The 27,884-nt window shown below is 35.7% G+C and overlaps 1 protein-coding gene across 2 annotated transcripts in view; it reads right to left on the reverse strand.

Annotated features, from left to right (window-relative positions):
* XRN1 (5'-3' exoribonuclease 1) overlaps positions 1 to 27,884 on the reverse strand; it is a 104,068-nt gene that overhangs the window by 50,274 nt on the left and 25,910 nt on the right. For both annotated transcript variants that reach the window (XM_080822544.1, XM_080822543.1), the window contains exons 13-20: positions 26,718 to 26,807; positions 24,275 to 24,431; positions 23,564 to 23,683; positions 17,352 to 17,521; positions 16,249 to 16,369; positions 16,055 to 16,153; positions 11,886 to 11,989; positions 9,331 to 9,462 (exon numbers count right to left, since the gene is read on the reverse strand). In XM_080822544.1, the coding sequence (XP_080678670.1) occupies positions 9,331 to 9,462; positions 11,886 to 11,989; positions 16,055 to 16,153; positions 16,249 to 16,369; positions 17,352 to 17,521; positions 23,564 to 23,683; positions 24,275 to 24,431; positions 26,718 to 26,807 (993 nt within the window). The remainder of the gene's footprint in view (positions 1 to 9,330; positions 9,463 to 11,885; positions 11,990 to 16,054; positions 16,154 to 16,248; positions 16,370 to 17,351; positions 17,522 to 23,563; positions 23,684 to 24,274; positions 24,432 to 26,717; positions 26,808 to 27,884) is intronic.

The following is a 27,884-nucleotide window of genomic DNA, read 5'->3' on the forward strand; positions in this document are numbered from 1 at the left end:
TCACAAGCAGGCAGAGAGGCAGGAGGAAGCAGGCTCCCTGCTGAGCAGAGAGCCGGATGTGGGGCTTGATCCCAGGACCCTGGGATCATGACCTGAGCCGAAGGCAGAGGCTTTAATCCACTGAGCCACCTAGGCGCCCCCAGTGGGCCTTTTCAATCTCAAGTATGGATCAGCAAACTACGGTCATGAGACAAATCTAGACTGACTCCAGTTCTTGTAAATAAAATTTTACTGAAACATAGGCATCAATTTATTTGCTGTCTATGATGGCTTTTGTGTTACAATAGCATAGTTGAGTAGTTGTGACAAACACTGTAAAGTCTACGAAGCCCAAGATATCTAATATCTGGCCTTTACAGAAAAAATTTGCTGACCTCTGATCTAAGGATAAAATTATTCTTCATCCAAGGGATATTTTCCTATCTCCTCTCCATTTTCTCTTTCTAGAACTCCTATTTGAGAAATATTAGAAATTCTGACTATACTCTTTTCATCTCTTCATGCTCTTGTACTGTGTGTTGAGGGAATGAATCCTTCAGCTTCATCTTCTAGCTGACTGAATTTTCTTCTTTTTCAACTGAGCTACACAGTCATCCCTCACTGACTGAATTTTCAGTATGCCTATATTACTATTCAGACCATCTGCTCAGCTCATTATATCATAATTTAAATTTTTGTATTTGTGTTTTATATAAATAAATGTATTATAATATATACTATAGATATATATATAGTATATAGATGAATGACATTATTATATGTAACACACACATATATATATTTTTTCATAGCAGCTGATATATATATGTTGTTGTTCTCAATGGTAGCCTTGGTCTGAAATAAGCCACACCATCTTAAAAAAAAGAAACAGAAGTCTTCCAACAAATTTTTGAAATGGAGCATTCTGCCTTTTTTTCCTTTCTTTCTTTTTTTTTTTTTTAAAGATTTATTTATTTGTTAAAGAAAGAGAGCACAAGCAGGTGAAGTGGCAAGCAGAGGGAGAAACAGTCTCCTTAGTGAGCAAGGAGCCTGATGTGGAACTCAATCCCAGGACCCTGGGATCATGACCTAGGCCGAAGGCAGACGCTTAACTGAGCCACCCAGGCGAACTCTACTACCATTTTCTAAAAATCCAGTGAGAAAACCTACTAATTTTACTCAAAAGTTATTTAGCCAGTAATCTTGCTACCAATATGACAAGGATATCCTAAGAAAGGAAAATTATTTGCTAATCTTTCTCATAAAAATAAAAGCAAAAATCCTAAACAAAATGTAACAAATCTAATCCAATTACATATAAAAAGGAAAATATGTCATAGTCTAATAGGATTTACTCCAGGAATTCAGAGATAGATTTATATTTGAAATTCAATCAAGGTAATTCACCAGATTAAAAGAAAAATCATATGGTCATTTTGACAGATGCAGGAAAAAACCTGACAAAATCAGTACTAATTAATGATAAAACTTTCAACCAACTAGGAATAAAAGGAAATTTCCTTTATCTAATAAAGAATATCAATTAAATAAAAACACTCTATGGCAATCATTATATTTAATAATGAATCATTTAAGGCTTTTCTCTGAAATTGAGAATAACATCACACGAAAATCACAAATAAGAGACTGTGGGGCACCTGGGTGGCTCAGTGGGTTAAGCACCTGCCTTCAGCTCAGGTCACAATCCCCGAGTCCTGGGATTGAGCTCTGAGTTAGCCTCCTGCTCAGCACGAGCAGTCTACTTCTCCATCTCCCTCCGACCCTCCCCCATGTTTGCACTTGTGCTCATGCTCTTGCTCTCTCTCTAAAATAAATACGTAAATAAATCTTAAAAAACAAAACAAAATTAATATAAGACAGGGAATCAACTCAGAAAAAGGGCAAAATATATGAACAGGCATTGCACAAAGGAGCATATTCAAATGCCCAACAAATATGAAAGGATGCTCAACTTCTACTGTCATTAGGGAAATGCAAATTAAGCCAAATGAAATATCACTATATTACAATGGCTAAAATGGAAGAGACAATAATAAGTACTGAAGGTAGCGATAAAAGAAATTCTTATAAATTGCTAGAAGAATGTAAATTGATACAACCACTTTGTAAATCTTTTTGGTGGTATCTATTCAAGCTGAGCTTAAGCATTATCCTATGAAGTAATAATTCCACTCTTAATTATGTACCTAACAGTAATGCATACATACATATTCACTAAAAGCACCAAACAACTCAACTATCTATCCACAAAAGTATGGATAAATTGTACTATATTCATACAATGTAATGTAATCATTAGTGAAAATGAACAAACTAAACTATATGTAACAACATATGAATATTAGAATCACAGTACTGAACAGGAGAGGTCAGGTTCAAAAAGAATACATTCTGTATGAATCAATTCCTACAAAGTTCAAAATAGGAAAAACTAATCTCTAGAGTTATAAATCAAAATAGTTACATTTGGAGGAGAGGAGAAATAGATGGTAATGGCTGGAAGAGGGCATAACGGGCTTTGTAGGATTATGACAACTTCTCTATTGGTTCTAATTTTTTTTTTAAGGATTTTATGTATTTATTTGACAGAGAGAGTCATAGCAAGAAAGGGAACACAAGCAGGGGGAGTGGGAGACGGAGAAGCAGGCTCCCGGGGAGCCCCATGTAGGGCTTGATCCCAGGACCCTGGGATCAAGGTCTGAGCTGAAGGCAGATGCTTAAGGACTGAGCCACCCAGGTGCCCCTCTGTTGGTTCTGTTTCTTGACTTGTATTCTAGTTATGCATGTGAAAATTTATCAAGAAAAATATTTATGCATTGTATATATTCTTTTCTCTGTATACTTCAATAGAAACTTTCTATTAGAAAAAAACCTAAAATAGTAATTTAGAATAATAGCTTTAAATTTTCAAGTGGGAGGAAGACTTTTATCCATTTACTTTTTAAAAGAAAAATTTATTTATTTGAGAGAGTGAGAGTATGTGCAAATGCACACATGTATAGGGGATAAGGGCAAAGGGAGATGGAAATCCTCAAGCAGCCTCCCGGCTGAGTGTAGAGCCTGACCTGGGGCTAGATCCCAGGACCCTGAGATCACGACCTGAGCCAAAACGGAGTCAGAGGCTTAATGGACTGAGCCACCCAAGCATCCCTCTCTATTTATTTTAGCTTTTACTTTACCTTTTATTGCTTTGGGGTCAGTGTTGTGGTCAGTATTCTCTCTCTCTCTCTTTTTAAACACCTGTATTTATTTATTTATTTAAAATTTATTTTCAAGTAAACTTACCCCTAATGTGGGGCTTGAACTCATGACCTTGAGATTAGAGTTGTGTATTCTATTGACTAGCCAGGTGCCTCTAGTCTGTATTCTTTCTTTCTTGTTTAATTGAAGTATACTTGGGCATACAACATTAGTGTTATTTTACTATATAGGCTGTATAGTGTTATTTTACTATACAAAAATGGCACCTGCCAACTTTGGCACTAGCAAGGTAGAAAAAGAATGCAAAAATGGCACCTATCAATGCCTCAGTCCCTGGAAAGAATTCCAATAGGCCCCTGTTCCTCCAACAGTTACCTAAGGTTAGCAAATCAATGTCCTTCCCATATGGTCTAGGCAGTTTACAAACTTCAGCTTCTACCCTACCTGGGTCCTGGGATAATTGAGTCCATGTGGGAGCTCTTTAAGAGCACAATCTCCATTTCCTACAGCTCTGTTTCTCCTGGTCACAAGCCCCACTGGTTTTCAAAGCCAGATGTTTTAGGGCTTGTCTCTCTAACGCAGATTCCAAGGGTTAAGGTAACTGATGTGGGGCATTAAATTTTTAAAAATACCTGACATAGCTCTTCTTTTCTAAAGTATAAACAAAACCATACTTTAACTTTCTCTTATGTAAAATGTGAGTTAGTACTTAAAAAATAATTATGTATTTTAATAATTTATTAATAAACTGGTGTTTATCACCAATGATTTGGTAACCACATTTTTTGGGTTGATTCATCTCTTGCTTATTTGAGGTACAAGGTTTTGGAACTTTTCTCCAAATTATCTTCTAAATGCATCATCTTTTTCATAGCATCCCAAAAAGTACTTTCTTATGTCTTTCTTTCAGTCTTCTGTCTTTCTCCAATTCCCAATCCTTTTCACTCTATTATATCCTCAATAGCAACCTGTTTAACTGAAGTATCATCAGTTCTCTGTGTAGCTCTCTCAAGGAGTAGCCTTTTCATACTATATGTGGGCTACGATAGGGTGTTCTCCTTACAACCTATTGTGACATTCAAATCCCTCATAGTAAACTACTCTGCTCTTTTCCATTCTATCCTTATGCCCACTATCATCCAGAATGCTCTCAGAGTTTACATATATAACCTACCTAACACCACAGGAATTTAGTTTCACTATCTCCTTACCACCAATAACCTCTTCCATTCCACTTAGCCATCTAGTTCTATAGCTATGACTTGGGTCATGACATCAACCATAATAGATTTACCTCCAAAATCATTAATCCCAACATCTTATTGTCTAAAAATTTTTCTAGCTAACTTGCTTGTTCAACCCACTTTATGATTTTTTTTTTTTTTATTTGACAGATAGAGATCACAAGTAGGCAGAGAGGCAGGCAGGGAGAGAGGGGGAAGCAGGCTCCCTGCTGAGCATAGAGCCTGATGCGGGCTCGATCCCAGGACCCTGAAATCATGATCTGAGCCGAAGGCAGAGGCTTTAACCCACTGAGCCACAAAGGCAACCCTCAACCACTTTATGATTAGCTTAATTTGGGATCTCCAATCCACTGATCCTTCTACTTTCTCTGAAACTATTAACTTAACCTACTTTCTTTACTTCTCCTACTATTCCACTTAGATTCCATTGTCTACTTTTTCAGTAACATTCCTGCCAATATCCTTAACTTCCTTGCCTTTCTGTCTTTTCATTATATCCATCTAGCAAAATCCAGTGCTTGTTAAATCTCTGCTTTTTCTAGGCCTGTAACTGATCAACAGAGCTCTACTACCAAAAGATAGGGCAGATCGTTACATTATAAATTAATGTCATTCAAACTTCAAAAAGGCCCTCAATATTGCCTATAATTCAACCACGTTCTTCTGATCAACTGATACTCTTCCATTTTCCCCAAGGACTTTTTTTTTTTTTAAAGATTTTATTTATTTATTTGACAGAGATCACAAGTAGGCAGAGAGGCAGGCAGAGAGAGAGAGAGGAAGGGAAGCAAGTTCCTTGCTGAGCAGAGAGCCCGATGTGAGGCTCGATCCCAGGACCCTGAGATCATGACCTGAGCTGAAGGCAGAGGCTTTAACCCACTGAGCCACCCAGGCGCCCCATCCCCAAGGACTTTTTTTTTTTTTAAGTTTATTTATATATGTAAGTAATCTCTACACCCAATATGGGGCTCGAATTCATGACCTCAAGATCAAGAGTATACAAGTTCTTCTGAATGAGCCAGCCAGGTGCTCTCCCAAGCACTATTTTCAAACCTTCTCTACTTTACTCAAATTTAAGACCAATCTCTCTTTTCCTGCCTCCATTCTAAATAGGTGAATTCAACATTCACTTTACAAAGAAAACAAAGGCAACCGATGAGAGCTTCTCATCTGCTCCATGCCAAACACACATACCAACCTGTATTTGTATACCATCTTGTTAAAACAGAGGAGCTACCTTTTTCCTCTTTAAGAATCTATCTTGTTCCATCTTCAAATACATTGTTTTCTTTCAAATTGCACCTCTCTTCTTGTTTTTACACATGATCCTATCTCGCTGAATAAACCAAACACCAAGTCCATTCAATTCTATATCCTTCTCCAGCTATGTCTTTTTTTTTTTTTTAAGATTTTATTTATTTATTTGACAGAGAGAGAGATATCACAAGTAGGCAGAGAGGCAAGCGGGGGTTGGGGGTGGGGTGGAAGCAGGCTTCCTGCCAAGTAGAGAGCCCGACACGGGGCTCGATCCCAGGACCCTGAGACTGCAACCTGAGCCAAAGGCAGAGGCTTACCCCACTAAGCCACCCAGGTGCTCCTCTTTAGCTCTGTCTTAATGGTAGTTTTCATTAGAAAGGAAATCTGCTACACAGGAAAACAAAAAGGTACCAACATTGTCATATGTACTTAGAGAGTTTCTAAAAATAAAGTCACATAACTTGGTACTCCTTGAAATATTTCATGTGTTATGTTCACACAAAAAAGGATGTACTGAACTTAGGAGAACAAGTCTTGGTTATTAAGATATATGGAGATAAGTGAAATAAGTAATAGGTTCTACATTCTTGCTATAGAAGTCTTAGAGTTATGGATGGTCTGCGCAAGCATTACTATTAATCATTAGAGCCATGAGATGCTCATGTTGATATAATGTGCAAAATCACAAGTAAGTAAGATAAACCCTCAGGGGCAGAGTACCACCGGCCTTATGAATTTCACCTTAGAAGACAGATTATAGAAGTGTTGGGGAGGTGTGGGAAGAGGGGACAAAATGTGAGGTGATATGAGAGAGGAAAATGGTGGTAAAAAAAAAAAAGCAGTCTAAGAAAATCGTAACCAGAATAAATACACCTAAGTGCTTATGAATCCACACAGCCTCGTCTACCCTATTTGGTTAACCAGAGATCCTGAACTGGCAGGCACTAAAAATCATTCTTTTGTGTGAACCAACACACATTGCCATCAACGTCAGCAGTCTGCTGCCTTGATTATCTCTGCTCTTTGCGGCCATCAAGAAGATCAAGTCCATCCATATGGGAAGAACGGACAGAACAAAGGGTCAAGAGCTTTTGGTTTACTTCACAACTGAAGTTTTTGAAGTTGTTTACTCCTATTATGTCTCCATTTCTGTTACTCTCAATCATTCTTCCACCCATACTAGTCTGGCTTGCAGCCCCATTGCTCAATCAAAATAGCTCTCGTTTATTAATCTTCTTCATAACATTTGACGTGACTTATTCCCTTATTCTTCAAACGCTCTTTCTTTTTTTAATTTGCATGATGATTTTGCATGATTTAATTGCAAATTTAATTTGCATGATTTACTTTCCTGGCTGTTCTCCTACCTCTCAGATTGCCTCATTTTTTTTTCCCTTTGTTGCCTCATCTTCCTCATTAGGGTTACTTTTTGGTTCCAACACTCCAGCCACATTGGCCATTATCATTAATGTTATACATGCTACTTTTCCACTTGCCATAGGAACTTCATATGTACCTTTTTCTCATCCTGAAACATGCTCCCTTTTCACCCTTTGCCTAACTCCTACCCCAAATTCAGATAACCAGTTTAATCAACATTTTCCTTTGTAAGTTTTCTCTAACTAAGGCAAATGCCTCCTTAGCTAAGTCAAACTCCTCTATTATATGGTCTCAGAGCACTACTTCTTCAAACTAATTATCATAATTATAATTTGATCAAAAATTCACACCAGATGGAGCACCTCGGTGGCTCAGTTAAGTGGCTTCTTGGATTTGGCTCAGGTCCTGATCTCACAGCTCCTGGGACTGAGCCCTGCATTGGGCTCCAGGCTTAGCGGGAGTCTGCTTGGATATTCTCTTCCTCTGCCCCTTCCCCCACTCATGCATGTGCTCTCTCTCGCTCTCTCTCAAATAAATAAATCTTAAAAAAAAAATTCACACAAGATATTAATGCCCAGTTTTCATCTACCAGCCATAAGTTTCATGAGCATAGGGACTATGTGATTTTATTCTTTATGGTATCTACAGTGCCAACCACTAAACCTAGCAAGTATCAATAATTGTTGAACACATGAACAATGTCTAAATTCTTGTAGTATTCTGAATGGAGTTTCTTGTCAATCAAAGGAGTCGAACAAAACAATCTCTATTCATTTAAACAAACAAATATTTATAGGCTGCTTTAGCATTAGCCAAAGAATGAGAACAGAGTGTTAACAAAAGTAGATATGTTCCCTACCCTTATGGAGCTTACTATCTAAGGAAATGGTCATTAAAGTAATCACACAAATAAATTTATTATTGTGATTTTTATTTATGAACGATAAAATAAAATTCAGTATAGTATGAACTATGACAGGGGTATCTACTTTATACTCTCAGAAGGCAAAAAATAGCTCTACCTCCCAAGAGCTGTTTATCTCGTTTTATGCTAGATGGGTTTTTGTTGGTTTTTAAAAAGATTTATTTACTGGGGCGCCTGGGTGGCTCAGTGGGTTGAGCCTCTGCCTTCGGCTCAGGTCATGATCTCAGGGTCCTGGGATCGAGTCCCGCATCGGGCTCTCTGCTCAGCGGGGAGCCTGCTTCCTCCTCTCTCTCTCTGCCTGCCTCTCTGCCTACTTGTGATCTCTCTTTGTCAAATAAACGAATAAATTCTAAAAAAAAAAAAAAAAAAAAAAGAAAAAAGATTTATTTATTTATTTGAGAGGGAGAGAGACAGAGAAAGAGAGAAAGAGTGCACACCTGTGTGAGCAGGGGGAGGAGGAGAGGGAGAGAGAGAATCTCCAGTAGCCTCCATACTGGGCACAGAGCCTGATGCAAGCTTGAACTCACAACCCTGAGATCACAGCCTGAGCTGAAACCAAGAGTTGTATGCCTAACTGACTGTGCTTCCCAGGCACCCCATGCTGGAAGGTTTTTTATGGTATCTTTATATTTTCCCTGTTTACTCATTTTTGAATAAGGATATTATAGCCTGGTATTAACTCCAAAATTGTATAAGAGGCATCCTTGAATTCCCATTTACCAATGGATGTTATTACAGTTTTAACAGGAAGGGAGATGGATATACATTTACAACACAATTTCATGTGCCATTGCCCATATCTATTATTCTGTTTTGGTTTGGAGAATTCTAGTATTTGGATGAAGAAAGAGAAGTCATGGTGGGACCATGGAGGAGGGCCAGCTTCTTAGCTTTTTGGCTGGTTAGAGACCCTGCATTTCTGAATTCAGGGGCATAACGGACTTAGGTGTAGGGAGGGTAGGAAAGTGATCAGAGAGTGAGGGTGAGGAACAAAGGAAAATTTTCCTTCCTATTTTCATTACATGTGGCCAAGAAATTCAGTGGCAACCTATTAACTATTATTAACTGTTATTCCTAGTACTATGTGATCATATCTTTTCTTTCTTTGTACATCATGAAGTATTTTAGTGACAAACTGGACAAAGCTATCACTGCTGCTAACCAGGTATTATTTTAAACTAGGATTGTTGTTTTCTTTAGAACATAAAAGGAAGATGTAGTCAGTATTCATAGTGATTACTATGTTAAGTAGGAAATAACTAGAGAACAAGTACATTAGATTACATTCTAGTTCTATGACATTAAATACATTTTGACACTCACTATTCTGAAATTCCTTGTACTTCTTTTGTCCAGTTAGATTGCTCTTTGTCTCCAAGATGGACCACTTTAGATGGTGGGGCAGTTCTTCCCAAATAAAGCTTCTGTGTTCCTGGAGGTTCTTCCAAGTAAAATCTTAAAAATTAAAATAAAATTAAAATTATATTACCCCCAAATTTATGGTTTAATAAGGTGTTCTAGCAGCCTAAGTCCTCAAAGTGAAAAGGTTTCTACATGATATAACAGCAAAACACCAGACATCTTTTTTTTTTTTTTTAAGATTTTTTAATTTATTTGATGGAGAGAGAGAGATCACAAGTGAACAGAGGCAGGCAGAGAGAGAGGAAGGGAAGCAGGCCCCCCGCTGAGCAGAGAGCCTGATGTGGGGCTCGATCCCACAACCCTGAGATCATGACCTGAGCTGAAGGCAGAGGCTTAACCCACTGAGCCACCCAGGTGTCCCCTGACATCCTTTTTTTTAACTGTTATATAAAATTTTAGAACAAAAACTTGTAAAAAATTTCAATCAAACATAAAAATTTTATTTTCTCTGAAAAAACTAAACATACAATAAAATACAAATTTTTAAAGAATTAAAAAAAACCTCTCAAATTCAATAAAGTATATTTGCTAAAAAGTTTAACTTGATTCTCATTAAACCATTATACCTAACTTCCAGTTGACAGGAAATATGTGGGATGGAGGACCAAGTTAAATGACACTAAGCAGAGACAATCAGGTAAATCCAGAATTATACAGAATAACTGGCCTAGACTCTTCAAGAAAAGAGGCAGGGAAGTAAACTTTGTTTGCCAGATCCCAGGATATAAAATCAACATATAGAAATCAACTGTATTTCTAGATACTAGCTGGGGAAACCAAAATTTAAAACATAGTATCATCTATAGTTGCTCCAAAATAATTTAAATACTTAGATGGAGCGATTCCTTCTGTCTTATTTTTATTTTTATTTTTGTCTATATTCTGTCTTATTTTTATTCCTTCTGCCTTATTTTTATTTTTCAAAATTGTTTTAATTATTTTTGTTCTTTGCCTTTCCATATAAATTTTAGAATACATTGTTCTGTATCCATAAAATCTGGGAGAGATTTTGATAGGAGTGCTTTAAGCCTATAAATTAATTTGGGGAGATTTGGAATCTTTACTATGTTGAGTCTTTTGATCCAAATGGATCTCCATTTATCTCACCATTTATTTCAGTTTTTGATTTCCTTCCCCAGTGGTTTGCTTTTTTTTTAGCATACAGATCCTGTATGTAATTTGTTGGATTTATACCTAAGATTGAGACATATATAGCTACAGTAACAAGACAGGGGGGTACTGGCATAAAAACAGACATACAGATAAATGCAACAAAATGGAAAACTCAGAAATAGACCCACACAAGTATGCTCAACTGATTTTTGACAAAGGTGTAAAGGCAATCTAATGGAGGAAGAACAGCCTTTTCAACAAATGGTGCTAGAACAACTGAATATTCATTCATAGGCAAATATATGAACCTTGACCTAAACCTCATACCTAATACAAAAATTAATTCACAATGGGTCATGGATTTAAATGTAAAAGGATGAGGTAAAATTATAAAACTTTTTGAAGAAAAAGGTATGGGACCTCAGGGCTAGGCAAAGTTCTTATACCAAAAGCATGATCTGTAAAAGAAAAAACTGGTAAACGGAACTTCATTAAAAAGGGAGGGGAATTGCATTCTGATGATTAAAAAAGAAAAGAACCCTCAAGATTTCTCAAGAGCTCCTCAACAAAAGCAGATACCCGCAGAAGAAAAAAAATCATAATGGGGCTGATCTCTTATCAACAAAATTTTATGACAGAATACAACTGAAGTATGCTCGCAGAAAACTAAGGAAAAAGGACTGGGCCTCTAAAATTCTAAACCTATGTGTGGGGAAAACAAAACTGATCTTTTGGATATGTAATGGCTCATTACATCAGAGAAAATGCAACATTTTCTCTGAAAAAAATTACTTTTAAAGGTTCTAGACACATGAAAAATAACAACAGACTAAATTTACATGAAATAAAGATACAAGATGACAAAGAATAAATTGTCTAAATAATCATTGACAAAATGATCATGAACTGAAATAAAATAAGAAACTATTTCTTAAATTGAAACTCTGTACTTTTAAAAATTGATGTATTATTTAAATGAAACCTGGGAGGGGCATGGAAGGTCAGGTTATATATGCTATTCATTCTTGTCAGGAAGAGGAATATATTTGCTAAATAATAACTGCTAGCAAAAAATTAGGATACAGAACTTTCACATAATTAAAAGGAAAAGAAAGCAAAAGGGAAAAGATAAATGCATCTAAAATATCTCAGTGAGATACTATGGTTGAACATTGAATGATGTGATTCAAAGACTTTCATTTTCACTACAGAGTGTAAATATTTTTACAGTAATTCTATCAGGTTTTTTTGGTAATTCTTTCAGTTTTAAAAAGTATCATTAAAAGCCATCAAGTAAGCAAAACAAATGTAAATTTAAAAAATATACATCAAATCTTACTCACTTAGTTTCTCCATCTGATATACCAACAACTCTAGCTTCTTCAAGATGAGGCCAATTAACAAAGACAGACTTTCCAAGCACGGATGAAGCTATATTTTCTACACACTTAAAGTAAAAGCAGAAAAGTTCACTCATATTTCAGGTCCAAGAGATAAGTGTACAAAGGCAAAATTAAATAATTAAAACTTGGCTTGTGTTTATAAAGGTCTTTAAAATCAATAAAAACCTCACCTTAATAATTAAGACAGATATAAAATACCATTTGCTCACTCAAGCCATTTATTCCCTACAGTTCCTCCTCTTTTCAACTTTACTCTCCAACTAATTATTCCACCCACTTGAATTCAGTTAGTTTTCCTAATTTGTCTTCTTTAAGTTGTATCTTTATTGCTAACTACTCTTTTTCTTTTTAGTATGTTTCCCAGGATTTCTGGTTAGAGTCTTAATTTTTTCCCCCTTTCCTTTATTTTAAAAAATATTTTTCACTTGCTTTTACCCATCTGCCTTTCTTTAACCCTTTATTTTAGTATGAATCTATTAAAGTTGACCAAGTTTACCTTCCCCTCTCCCAATCCCTTCTTATTAGAGAGGCACTATGACCAACTTAAAGTACTGTTCTGCAGTATAAACATTATGACACCAGGAAGCTTGCCTCCTTCTCATTTTCTCAACAGCAATGGTACTTATTAGTAAAGGATGGCCCACTGACTTTAATCCTGAATGAAATTACTTGGTGAAAAAATAGGTTCCAGTGAAATTAAACTGAAGAGCACCACGTATAACGTAATTCTGTCCCTAACAATAGCCAACATTACTAGAAATAACGTTTAGCAAGAAACCCAGGTTCTTAGTTCTGCTGCTAACTCTATTTAAATTTCTTAATTTGTAGAATTAATGATTTCGAATAGATGCTTTACAAAATTCTACCCAATTGTAAAATTCTACGATCCTATTATTCTCATGGTTATTTTTCTCATGGAAACTGAGGAAGGTGGTAAGAATAGCAGAAATGTCTAGAAAAGGGCTATTATTCATTGTTTCATATCAAATAATCAGATAACAGAATCTAAGAAATCTGACTTCATTTCAATTTGTAGTTGGTATAATGAAGTAAGAACCCTAGACTTAAAATTAGGAATCATGGGTCCAAATTTGGGTTCTATGTCTTTCCAGCTATAGAATCGTAGGCAAATCATTTAAACCCCACTGAGGCAGAGTTTTCTTATATGAGAATAAGAAATAACATCTACCTCACAATGTTTATTTGGTGATAAAATAATACACACAAAATCTTTTGTAAACTGTAAAATGCTGTATAAATATTCTATATGAAATAATAGGTAAAAATTCTAGTTTGTTTACAACAACTTTGTAGTAGCAACTGAAATTTAAATACAAATTTTCATTCAGTTCTTTTCTGTTTATTATGCTTAATCATTCTTAGCAAATTTTTTAAAAAGATTTTATTTATTTATTTGACAGAGTGAGAGATCACGAGTAGGCAGAGAGGCAGGTAGAAAGAGAGGGGGAAGCAGGCTCCCTGCCAAGCTGAGAGACCAATGCGGGGCTTGATCTCAGGACCCTGAGATCATGACCCGAGCTGAAGGCAGAAGCTTAACCCACTGAGCCATCCAGGTGCCCCTAGCAAATACTTCTTTAACAATACAGATGACTATTTTTAGACTTTTTGCAGCAACTTTTAATTAGACATTCCTTAGTGTCTAATTAAATGTCTAATTATATGTCTAACACATAAAGCAAAAGATCGACTATTCTGATAAATAAAACAAGTTTCAACATTAGAACTAGGAACCCATAATTATCCTTTTCCTTTCTACACATGTATTTCTTCTCTCATTCTCCTTTAGTTTTTGAAGGAAAAGTTGTCATTTCTCAAATTAATCCTCAGATTAAGCCTAAAATGAAATCCCTTAATACCTCACATGGGGTCTTGTTATCATTAATATCCCTTCCCTCTAGTATCTTTACGACCTCCTTCCTCCATAGCTCTACCTCTCTCCTTTTGTATGGATTTAATGTGTTAAACTGCCTCTACCTACATTATGTTTCTAGACTTCTTTTCAATGATAATCTTCCTAACTAAGGGCCCAATCCCTGCTACCTCTACTTTCCATCTACCTAGACCCTCCCACCCCACCCCCTGACTAGTTATTAGAGGAGTTAGGAAAGCAATCTACTGGAATGAAATCCTTAAAGGCCAATAATGATCCCTGAAGGACAAATTCACAGACCTTGTTTCAGTTTTTATTCTTGCACTACCTGGAGTATCTACTCCGTGCTTCTGTGATATTACTGAACTTGGAAATCATTTTCTCACCTCTGAACACTATAGTCAATTTTACTGGTTCCTTTTCCACCCTTTATAACTCTGGGTATTTCTTCATGTTGAGATTTGAACTTTCAGAGTCCATTTTCTTCAGGAAAATGAGCCCTAAGGCCTCAGCCATCACTCCCTGTTAATGACTCATATAGCCCTACCTCCTTCCAAGCTCTAGCTCCAGGTATTAATTGTGTATAAGCAGACTTTCTCCACTGAGGTTTTTCATCTGAACCATAGAACACAAAAAATAATTTGACTATTTTTTTCAATTCTCCAAAGGATGGTATACAATAGTCCCACTCTAAATGTACAGAAAATTAATCTACTACATTCAAATGGATGACTCAGGGCGTTAGGGCTTAAATCTCTTGTGGAACTCTTGTTGAGGAAGTCTGGCAGGGCAGCGCCAGTTAGACACCCTGGCATCACCTTAAAATTCCATCATTACTTTTCATTAATCCCCTCAAGCCAGAGAATTTCCCACTTTAACTTCCTTATTCCAATAAACAACAACTATTTACTAGTTAACTAGGCTTGACATCTCAGTCATATTTAGTATTTTCTTCCTCTTTTCATCCTCTATGTTTGAACAAATGATGAAACTTGTCAATTTTAACAGTCTTTTTTTTTTTTTTTTTTTTAAGATTTTATTTATTTATTTGACAGACAGATCACAAGTAGGCAGAGAGGCAGGCAGAGAGAGAAGGGAGGAAGCAGGCTCCCCGCTGAGCAGAGAGCCCGATGCGGGGCTCGATCCCAGGACGCCGGGATCATGACCTGAGCCGAAGGCAGCGGCTTTAACCCACTGAGCCACCCAGGCGCCCCAATTTTAACAGTCTTATTCATCTAGATCTATTACTACTTTCAGTTTTTGTTCTTATCACCTAACACTTCTAAACCACAACCTCTTAACTTGCAGGCTTTTTCATTTTCTTCCATTTCTCTTTTGTGCAATTTAGTCTATTATACTGCCACCAAATTAATCCTTATGAAAATATGATTTCAAGATAACAGTTACAGGAAAAAAAAGTCCAAACTCCTTAGCCTGATATTCAAGGTCCTCCATAATCTGGCCTCAATCTGTTTTTTCAACCTTATCTTCTACTACTTCCCAACACAAGTCCTCTGCTTCTGTCAGGTTTATCTATTCCTTCTCCTCAAATACATCACATTTATTCTAAAAAAAGAAAAAGTATTAAGAAAAATTTCAGACATACAAAAAGGTTAAAAAGAATAAGATAATGTATCACACATTTATTTCCACCTCATGTTATTCCTTTCAACTAGTATACCCTTCCCCTACTTTTCTCCTCTCTGTGATAATCTTTTTTTTTTTTTTTAAAGATTTTATTTATTTATTTGACAGAGAGAGATCACAAGTAGGCAGAGAGGCAGGCAGAGAGAGTGAGAGGGAAGCAGGCTCCCTGCCGAGCAGAGAGCCCGATGCGGGACTCGATCCCAGGACCCTGAGATCATGACCTGAGCCGAAGGCAGCGGCTTAAACCACTGAGCCACCCAGGCGCCCCATCTCTCTGTGATAATCTTTTTCTTAGCACCCAGTTCAAGCCTAGTCTCATTTATAAGCTTGTACTTAATCTTCAGCTCACACAGTTTATCTTCTTTCCAAAATTCATGGAGTATTTTTTTCTCATTACATCATAATTATATATTTCCTTTAAATTTTATGTAAATGTTTCTTTATTTTATCCTTATTTACTATGAACTTTAGGAATTATTACATGTTATACCTCTTTGGTAAACACATTCCCACTAGAATAGTTTCATGCATAATAAGCACCTAATAAATATGTAACAAGGAAAATACTTACAAGTTCATCTGATCCTGCATTCACTAAGATTTCTAACATCATGTTTTCTCCACGACTGCTTTGCTGGAATACTTGAACCCCACTCTTCTTCAAAAAAAACTTTAAAAGAATTCAGAGAATTTAATTTCAATCTTTCTCCATAAACACGTTATATTCAATAAGGTGAAAAATTTTTGAACTAAACAAGCACTGACTTTGTGTTTGATGTGTTTCAGGGTAGGAAATCCACAGAAATACAACGCCTTCTGGTCAACCCTGGTTATTTTGTTCTTGCTTATGTCTACACGCCAAGCATCTAAAGATATTATTTTATACCTAGAAAATAAATCAAGGCATTTAATTCAAAATTCACACACTGCAAGCAATTAGTTTTTCAGTATTCCCTTGAATACTTACTTTGCAAGAGTCATCCTTGCTTTTAAGCAAGGGAATGACAATTTGTCTTTTAAGACAGAAAAAATATAGAGCAGGACAACCCATATTCTGTTATTATAATTGACTAGATGCAACTACACATGTAGGTTACTGAATGGAAGTTTTCACCATTAACTTAAAATAAAACTCCCTCCATATATGTGTGTGTGTGTGTATATTTAATTTAGAAGTAAAGGAACATATAGAGCATGTTACAAATCTCCATACCCTCCATGTTCTATAACCCAGATGGAAAAGCAACATTTTATAACGTCTATTCCATCTTTCTCTTTGCATTAACAAAAAGAAAAAGCATAACTGGGAGATGTTCACTTTAGGTTCCATCTGGGTAAATTATTAGCAGGGAAAATGAGAAAAAAGAAAAAAAATAAGGACATTTTAATGAGGAAGAGAAAGTAGAAATGGGTTTAAAGCAAGAGATTATAGGACCCCTTTAATTCTTTTTTTCTTCTTTCTGGTTGGGTGGTTAGGATTGTAAGAGGCAAAGTCACAGCACATCAAATAATGCTAGGAGCAGACACTGACAATGTAAACAAAAATTCATACATCCTCTTGAAGTGGGGAGGGTACAGATATACACTAGGGAGGAAAAATTAAAAAACAAACAAAAAGCCCAACTTTAACATGAGAGAGAGAGAGAGAGAGAGAGAAGAGCAGAATCTGACCAAAGCAGAGAATTACAGAAATAACTGTGAGAGGGAGATGCTATGGTCTTTGGCAAGTTGGATGTAACTCATTATCAACTGACTGTAACTATCAAAAATTATTTGTTAATTCTCCAAGTAGATATTCAAAGGCTTCCCCCTCAATGCCCCCAAGGGGAGCTCCTTGCTGTAGTTGAAAAATTACCAAATAACATTACCTTGTGCAACAATGTTCTATGGCAGGGAACTTTTCTGGCCATGGTGAGGGGTAGGTGAACTCTGTGTCTCTATCATACCAGCACATTAGGCACTCACTATGTTGGTTTCTTTTCCTTTCTTCCTTTTTGAGGGAGTGGTTACACGTTTCCATGGCTTCCAACAATCGCTTCTGCATTGAAAGATTGAAGAGTTAAAAGTATAAAATTTCTGTAATCTCAACATACAGAATAGATCTTTTCCCTCAGTATGCAGAATCATTATTTGTGTTCTTAAAAAATAAAAATCTTAACTAATGGAATTCTTTTCCATTTTATTATATGAAAAACTGTTTCAAAGGCCCCTAGAATATTGTTTGCCACTACAAATTATTCTGAACCTATTATTCCAACAATAGGAACTAACTGTGAATAAGAGCAGCAGAGAATTGAGGCGCTCGGGTGACTCAGTTGGTTAGGCATCTGCCTTCAGCTCATGTCATCATCCCATGGTCCTGGGTTTGAGGTTGGGCTCCCTGATCAGCGGGGAGTCTGCTTCTCCCTCTGCCCCTCCCCCTAGCTTGTGCTTTCTCTCTTGCTCACTCTCTCTCAAATAAATAAAATCTTTAAAAAAAAAACAGTAGAGAATCAAATTTTGTTTTTTTTTTAAAGATTTTATTTATTTATTTGATAGAGAGAGAGAATGAGAGCAGGAACACAAGCAGGGAGAGTGGGAGAGGGAGAAGCAGCTTTCTTGTCATTGTGCATGGAGCTCGACGCGGGGCTCAATCCCAGGACCCTGGGATCATGACCTGAACTGAAGGCAGACACTTAATGACTGAGCCACCTAGGCTCCCGAGAATCAAATTTTAAATGTGAATTTACCACAATTATTATAGTTATCATAATTCATAAAGGATTAATCTCTTACTTTACAAATTCTGCCATGGTATAGAAAATGTTTACCTCTCCAAATTATCTCATATATTTAATTAATTTAATTACATATATTTTAATGGTATCCATCAAGAGAATGGCCAAAATTAAATGAAGCAGTAACATTCGGGTCTGGAGAGGCAGAGAAGTAGGCACTAAATATTGGGTGAATTAGACTAGTCTTTTTGAAAAAGAATATTCACTAAATGTAAAAATATACATTCCCATTAGCCAAGCAATCCTGCTTTTGGGAATCTATCTTAAAAAAACAAAATCTCCAATACCTAAGACTGCATAAACAAACAAAACGAATACATGAATACACAAGTAGTTTATTATAGCATTACATACAGTGGCAAAGAACATGAAGATTCGTAAGAATTTACAAAATTAGTACAGAGTATTCTCATGTACCTTTCACCCAGCTTTCCCCAATAATATTCTACACATAGGATCAGTAAATTATCAAAACCAGGACACTGACACGAGTACAATACTATTAACTATACTTATTCAGATTTCACTGGTTTTTGTATGTGATTTTGTGTGTATACAGTGCTATGAAATTTTTATCAAGTGTATAGATTCATATTAACCACCACTAAAACTGGAATATAGAACTGTTACAACATTATAAAGAAATTCCTTATTATTCCTTTATAATCATACCCTATTCCCAATCTTAACCCCTAGCAGTCACTCCATGTTTTATAGCATAGTAATTTTATCATTTTAAGAATATTATATAAATGAAACAATGTAATATATAATCTTCTGAGACTGATTTTTCACTCACTGATTTTTTTCACTTAACTAAATTGTTTTCATCCAATTTGCTTATACCAATAGTTCTTTATATTGCTGAGTAATATTCCACCATACAGATATACTACAATTTATCTACTCACTCATTTAAGGGCATTTGCATTTTTTCCAGTTTGGGATTATTACAAATAAATTGCTCTAAACTTTCGTGTATAGGTTTTCTTGTGTGGACATAATTTTCGTTTCTCTAGGATAAATATCCAGTAGTGTGACTGCTGGGTTGAATAGTAAATGTATGTTTAACTCTATAAGAAACTGGTGAACTATTTTCCAGACTGGCCTCCTAGACTTTTAGTTCAATAATGATCTATGCCATTTTCAGAACATTTACAGAAAAAGTGGTATAAAGAGGAAAGAAGTAGCAAAATCTAGAAAAGATTACAGAATAAAACAGATAATATTATACCATAATTTCTTGATTCTAAGATACTACTGATATTGTAAATATCAATACAAAAAATTAGTGAACGTTTTTCAGGAAATACATAATAAATTGAATTTCTATAATTGCTGTTCACTGACAATGGTATTTACTTACATCCTATTTTCTTCTCCAATGTCACATTCAAAATTTGAGTCTAATCCTTCTTCACATTCAAAATATAAAAAGTTTTCAAAAATAGGGGCGCCTGGGTGGTTCAGTGGGTTAAAGCCTCTGCCTTCGGCTCGGGTCATGATCTCAGGGTCCTGGGGTCGAGCCCTGCATCGGGCTCTCTGCTCAGCAGAGAGCCTGCTCCCCAACCCCCCGCCTGCCTCTCTGCCTACTTGTGATCTCTGTCTGTCAAGTAAATAAATAAAATCTTTAAAAAAAATTTATTTTTTCGGGGGCCCTGGGTGGCTCAGTCAGTTAAGCATCCAACTCTTGGTATCGGCTCAGGTAATGATTTCAAGGTTGTGGGAGTGAGCCCTATTTTTGGGCTCTGCACTTCATAGGGAGTTTGCTTGAGATTCTCTCTCTCCCTCTGTCCCTCCCCCACTAATTAATACATCTTAAGGAAACACATATATACATAAAATTTTCTAGGTTACTTGGCTCTGTAAATGTATGCATCTTTATAATCTTATAATCTTGAACACTTTAGCATCTTTAGGATAGACAGCATAATGTTAAGGTAGAATGATGTAATGGCTGTTGTAATGTGCTGTGACTCCCATTAGTACTGAAGGACTTATTTGCCCAGATGCTGAAAGTGCTGCTAGCTTGCAACCCTCCCTCAGCTGTCAGCTATCTCTTGGAAATATCTGTAGATGAAAAGTTACCTCACATAAGGTCATGCACCCTTCTGAAATGAAGTCTACATCCAAGACTGACAGGTGAAGGATATAAAGTCTCAGGCCCTTTAGAGCAACTTTGGAGAATTCTAATGGGCCATTCCAGCTTTAGAGTGACTTTCAGGGTCAGTTAAGGCTTTTGTTGAGACAGCACTGTAGTGTAGCCTGTCCTTTTAACCAATCCTGTTTTTTTCTCTACTCAACATCTTGAGGGTAGCATCAAGAAATTAGAGTAGGGGGCCAAAAATCTAGAAGAGACTGCAGAGACACTCCCGGAGAACAGATTTAGGCTCTAATTAGGCTCTATTCAAGGAACAATATGTGTCCCTGGATATAGGGATTTGCTGCATGCTATTTAGTTGGGATTTCAAAATTGTTATGGATCAGTGATTGTTATGTGCATCCTGTTCCTGCCCTTTTTTGATAGGAGCTACTTATTATGGTTATCCTGTCATTGTCTGTCCAATATAAAATTGGGGATGTTGGGGAGTATAGATAATGTTTTTCTTTTTTTTAAATTCACAGGTGTCTGAGTCAGGAGAGCTGTCCCTGGGGAGCTGCATTTGAGGAGCTTAATCCACAACTAGACTTGATCTGAAGATGAAACTCTGAGCTTTGAGTCTGATGTATAACGAGATGAAATTTTTGGGCGAGGTCAGTGTTTTATATTTGAATGGGATACAAATTTTAGCCAAAGGGGGCAGACTAGAGTAGATGGTTTACAAAGATGACCATAATAATTCCTCCTACTTCTTAAATCCAAGTTGGTCTTATAATTTGCTCTTTTCAAAAGAATGTAATGAAGTGACACTATGCAAACTCCAAAGCTCAAGAGGCTTTGTAGCTCCTGTTCTGAGAATAAACTTGAGTTAGCCTCCTAAAGGGTGAGTGATCACATACAGGGCTCAGCTCACAACTAATACCACCACCAATCGTATCAGTGAAATCATCTCAAACAACCAACTCCACTAGAGTGCAAGGGTGAGGGTGAAGGCAAGGGTAAGAGTATGTATGCCAAACAGCTCAAGTCTGCAGGTAAACTCTTTATAACACCAGAGTTTGTGTAATAATTTTTCATGAGGCACAAATAGGTCCTATCAATCTCTCAGTTCTGAAAATTTTATCACGTATTCCTATTTAGTAATTTCCACCACCACATACTTTCACTGACTATCCTGTAACAGGAATTTTTCTTTTTACATCTTATATATTTATTTTCAGATAACTTCTTGTGTATATTCTGAACTTTTGCTTCCAAAAATATAGAAGAACATGGTAATTCTGCCACTTACAAGTTTTGTTTCAGTGGTAATATCATAATGCAATTTTGTTGAAAACATTTAAAATCCCATTGAGGTGTCCAACCTTAGGTTAAAATTCAATCACAATGAACTAAAGTGATAACTGGATGAACAACAATAACTGTCTACATGGAACTAAGTCTGTACACATGCAGGTAATAATGGCTATGTCACAACTTAATCCTGTCTGGTGGCCAGCAAATGTCTTTTCACATATAACAGGTATTCTTGCTTAAAAACTAATAAGGTGTGAATAAACACTTGTTTCCTCCACTCCATAAACATGTCAGTTTTTTTTTTTCGTCTTAAGAGGACACTTTTTTTTGATAATTTACTTTCAGAGCTTTTGGTTCCATTGATTTTTCTCTATTGTTTGTTCATTTTCTGTGGATTTCTGTTCCTATCTTTATTATTTCCTTCATTCTGTTTTGTTTGGGTTTAATTTCTCTTGCTTTAGCTTCTCGTGGTAGGAAGCTTAGGTAATTTATTGTAAGACTTTTTTTTGTTCAGTATAAGCATCTAGAAACTTAAATGCCCCTTAAAACACTACTTTAGCTTCATCACACAGATTATGTTTTTATTACCATTTAGATCACAATATTTTCAAATTTCTTTTGAATTTTTCTTTCCTTTCAATTCTGGCAGCTTTTGCTTTATGTATTTGAAGCTCTGTTATAATGTACATGTACATTCAGGATTTTTATATCTTCTTGATGAACTTGTTTTTTTTTTTTAAAGTAATCTCTATGTCCAACATGGGGTTTGAACTCACAACCCCAAGATCAAGAGTCACATGCTCTACTGATTGAGTTAGCCAGGTGCTTCAAACTGACTTGACTTTTTAATCTATATGAAATTTCTTCTTGTTCTCTGGTAATACTCCTTTGTCCTGAAGTCTATTTTTCTAATGTTAGTAAAGCCACTCCAACTTTCTTATAATTGGCATACCTATAAGTTTTTATGCACATAATGAAGAAGGGAGTAGTTAAATCTCATTAATAAAACATAAATGGTGATTAAAACCCATTGCTCATTAATTTATGTGAAATAATCTGATTAAAAGTATATGCATATAAACGGAAAGATGTTCAACATCACTCATCATCAGTGAAATACAAATCAAAACTATAATAAGATATCACCTCCCACCAGTCAGAAATGCTAAAATTAATAACAAAGGAAATAAAAGGTGTTGGCAAGGATGTGAAGAAAGGGGAACACTCTTACACTGTTGGTGGGAATGTAAACTGATGCAGCTACTATGGAAAACTCTATGGAGGTTCCTCAAAAAGTTAAAAACAGAACTACCCTATGATCTAGTAGTAAATACCTTTAGGTATTTACCTAAAGGATATAATAATACTAATTTAAAGGGATAAATGCACCCTGATGTTTATAGCAGCCTTATCAACAACAGCCGAACCTTGGAAAGAGCCCAATGTCCACTGACTGATGAATGGATAAAGAAGATGTGGTATATATATAATATGGAATATTACTCAGGCATAAAAAGAATGAACTCTTGCCATTGCAATGACATAGCTGGAGCTAGAGTATTATGCTAAGTGAAATAAGTCAGAGAAAGACAAATACCATATGGTTTCACTCATATGCAGACTTTAAGAAACAAATGAACATGGGGGGAAAAAAGGCAAACCAAGAAAACAACTTTTAATTATAGAAAAACTGATGTTTACTGGAGAGGAGGTGGGCAGGGTGGCGGGTTAAGCAGGTGATGAGGATTAAGGAGGACAAGTGTTGTGATGAGCATCAGGTATCGTAAGTGATGAATCACCAAATTCTACACCTGTAACTAATATCACACTAACTGGAATTTAAATAAAAACTTGAAAGAAATAAAGAAAGAATATATGCATATATATAACTACTTCATGCACTGACCTCATCAATAAAAGGTATTAGTACCACAGCTTCCCATTCCTGTTGTTTACCATTTAGGTCAGTTTTAAAATCAGGTGGATAATATTCTATAATTGGTGAGTCTTCACTGGTCATCAAGTGCTATGGAAATATAAAAGAGTAATAGAAATTTAAGAAGTAACATCAATATAACTTTTTGTTAATATATTTACAATACTTACTTGTTACAGTTTAAAATTCCTAAGCAAAAGCAAAACTAAATTTTTACATCTTAGAAATGCTGCAATATACTTGCTATATTTTGATTTTCAACTACGAGACTTCTAATTTCACAGCTACTCTTACTTTCCCATTGTAGTGACCTAGTTATGTAGCAAAACCATCTTTACTCTGAATTTCAACTTTACCACTTCTATCTTTCATTGTCTTATCACTCTATAAGGCCCACTTAAATTCTGTTCTCAGACTTAATTTCACAGGCTTCCAATAGTCCTCCATTTTTAACCTTAATTTACTTAGAAACTTTCGAGTCCTCATCAATTGATTTTGGTAAGTAATGTAAGAACTGTATCTAAGATAATTTAAAAAGAAAAAATTTCTAAAATCCAAGAATCTGGGGTGCTTTGGCGGCTCAGTTGTTAAATGGCTGCCTTTGGCTCGAGTCATCATCTCTTATATGAGGAACTCCTAAGTATCAAAAAGGACATACAAACATTTAATTTTAAAACCCACCTGGTAGCATGTAGGAAGTAAATTTTTGCTAGCTGCGGGAAGTACAGCAAGAAGCTGTTCGAATGGCTTAAAAGGTTTTCCTAGTTCAAAATGGATTTTGAGTGTACTGATGTTACGGATATCAGATAGGAAAGGTGCATAATGGTAGGGATAATACCTGTAAAACAAAAATGAGTTTTAAACAATTGGCAACTTTATGCAACAGGTCAATATTAAATATATACTTTTCCTTTTTAACAACAGAGCAATAACTCTAAAGAAAAAAAAAAGATCACCCATAGTACTATCACTTGATTTAAGAAATCAGCATTAGCATATTTAGATCATGTGATGGCAACAAATGTTGTATTTCCTTAATTTTTTTTAAAGATTTAATTTATTTATTTGACAGAGAGAGAGAGAGAGAGAATGTCCGCACAAGCAGGGTGAGCAGCAGGTAGAGGGAGAGGGAGAAGCAGGCTCCTCACCCACTGGAGAGCTGGATGTGGGTCTCGATCCCAGAACCCTGGGATCATGACCTGAGCCACCCAGGCACCCCTGTGTTTCTTTAATTTTTAAGGTATAATTTCACATTTCCAAAATTGGGATGTATTGTGTAATTGAAGGATAGAAATACACACACAAACACACACATACATATGTATATTTATACAAATATATGTGTGCATACATGTATGTGTATGTATATATAAAATATAATGGTCTTTTTAGCTTCTAAGATATTGAGTGTGAATCTTCCAATCAACAGACTCTTAGAATGAGGTACTGAGGTAGTCAGAAGACTTTCAGTTAGAACACATGAACTGGAGCCTCTCTCAAGAGCACAGACAGAACAATGGGTCTGAGCTCATATGGTTGTTACTAGTCAGCTCTAAGAACTTTTGTATCTTTGAACTGGTGTATATATATATATGATTAAACCATTTATCAATCATACACACTATTTTTATTCTTAATGCCTTCCAATCTACAACTATAGGTATAAATATTTTTTTACAAAGCTCTGAACATAACAATTAAAAAAAAATTTCATTGTTTTTAATGTTTGACTAAGGATGCTAAAAAAATAAGTATATTTCCCCCACAATTATGACATGTTTCAAAAAGATGAGAAAGTTTAGGAGGCAGAATAGCATTTAGAATGGAAAATGTATAGACTTTGGAATCAGATAGGCTTAGACTTGATTCTTGGGTGTATGACTTTATAAAGATTACTTTCTGGGGCTCCTGGGGAACTCAGTTGGTTAAGTGTCCAACTCTTGATTTTGGCTCAGGTCGTGATCTCAGGGTTGTGAGACCGAGCCCTGCATTGGGCTCCATGCTGGGCATGAAGCCTGCTTAAGATTTTCTTTCTCCCTCTCCCTCTGCCCCTCCATGCTGCTCTCAAAAGAAAGAAAGAAAGAAAGAAGGAATGAAAGACAGATAGATAGACTGATTGTTTCCTAAAGTAATAAAGATGACTGGGCCTCATCTGTTAAAGTCAGATAACAATACTTCCTTTAAAGTGGTAAGGATTATATGAGAACATGCTTTTCAAGTGCCTGGCCTTAATGCATGATACATAATAGGATTAGTTTATACTCACCCTATTAAGAAATGGCAAATCAAGGATTTTTGTCATTAGAATGCTCTTCAGAGAGGCCCTCAGAATTAGGTTATTTATTGCAAAGATTTTTTAAAAGATTATTTCTAAAAGATTACAATCTTTTTGTATTATAATCTTTTATGTATTAATATACATAATTTGTACTGGTGTGTTTTGATGTATGATGCTTTAAAACAAAGCCTAGTAAAGGTGTTAGCAAAACAAAACAAAACAGAACAATCTCATCACTTAAAAGTCTCTACTTTTCCCTGCATCATATTTTGCTTTGTTATTTTTCTATTTGGATGGTTTAGAAATGTAGACAGAACTTTCTGGAATAGGAAACATGAGAGAAATGGAAAATTATTACTATTTCTAGGAAAAGTAAGTAATTCTTTTCTTCTTTCTTCTTCTTTACCCTTCCCAGTCTAACATTCAAATAACCCATTCTTTAGTAATCACTCTTGACAGAAAAATTTCTTCAAACACACAATAATGTAGCAAAGAATATAATGAACAACCCTATATAACTATCATTTAGACCTAATAATTATCAAGACTCTGTCACAGTTGATTCATCATGAGAGAGAATTTTAAATCCTTAGATTGAAAGAGGTTTCATCATTGGTCATCTGCTAGGGCTGGAAGTATCTCTGTACACAAAGGTCTTTAAAAAGTACTTTCATATAAGAAAAGATTACCTATATTTCATTTAAACTTGGTTGTATGTATCTTTTAAAAAATGCCACCATAAGTAGGAATAAAGAGAAAAGAGATTTCCAAATGAGATTACAGGAGAACAAACCATTATTTAAAAAAAAAAAAAATTAAAACTTTATTTTTGTTTGTATTCCTCACCAGCTCCAGGACTGTACTCCATGATAGTAATAGTGCAAAATCCACTGTATTGCCTGAACATAACATGCAGCTTGATCAGCCAGAAAGTCACTGAAAATGGAAAAGAATATTTTCATTATAATGTTAATTTTTGAAGACAGGCCATTTGTCTTTAGAGCATGATATCTGCTGATACACTCTGCCTCACATGTTTTATATAATCAATGAATAAGCTAAAAATTGTAATCAGAAAAATTCCAAAATAGTATTTAAAACAAATTCCATCCTGTCAGGTTAAAGGTTTGCCTTATAGTTTTCCTAAACTGTCTATCACAATACTTAAACCTACTGTACGTATTTATTCAGTCAAGGTACTATGCCTGCAGTTTAAAGTTTGAGGATTTGGCCCATGAAGCTTTCTATAAAGTGGCACTACTTTCTACTACTGTCCTAAATAGTTAGGGTGTGATGGGAGACAGGAATGGGAAACTTCATCTGGGAGGACGCCTAAGAAAAATCATAGGAGGAAATCAGGAAGATCACAGAATCTGGTTATAGCAGCTAGAACACACTTTGAAAAATGCTGTACTTACGGAATAATATTCCCTGTAATCCTTTCTTTCTCAAAGACCATCATTTAAGGTAAAATACGTATACACACACCCACACGCCCATGAAACTTGGACGAAAGCCAAAAAGTAGCCATAAGCCTGCTAGTGGCTATTACCAAAATTTAGGTAAAGATGGCAGTTAGAAATTCCAGATCTCAATATTTCTAGGAGGTACACTTTTGAAAATGAAACATATTAAATTTTCATTAAAAAATATGTTTTCATTATTGAAAATCTAGATAATGAAGAAAAGCATTTTTAAAAAGATTTTATTTACTTGAGAGAGAGACAGTGAGAGAGAGCACGAGAGGGGAGAAGGTCAGAGGGAGAAGCAGACTCCCCATGGAGCTGGGAGCCCAACGCGGGACTTGATCCTGGGACTCAGGGATCACGACCTGAGCTGAAGGCAGTCGCTCAACCAACTGAGCCACCCAGGCACCCAAGAAAAGCATTTTTAATCACCTTAGAGCGATCATTATTATATTTGGTATGTTTCTTTTCAGTCTTTTTTCTATGCCTAGGTTGGTTGGTTTTTTGTTCAATATTAATGAGAGTATACTGTATACATGATTTTGTG

This window comes from Martes martes, assembly GCF_963455335.1.
Source record: "Martes martes genome assembly, chromosome: 1".
In the NCBI taxonomy this organism is placed as follows: Eukaryota; Metazoa; Chordata; class Mammalia; order Carnivora; family Mustelidae; genus Martes; species Martes martes.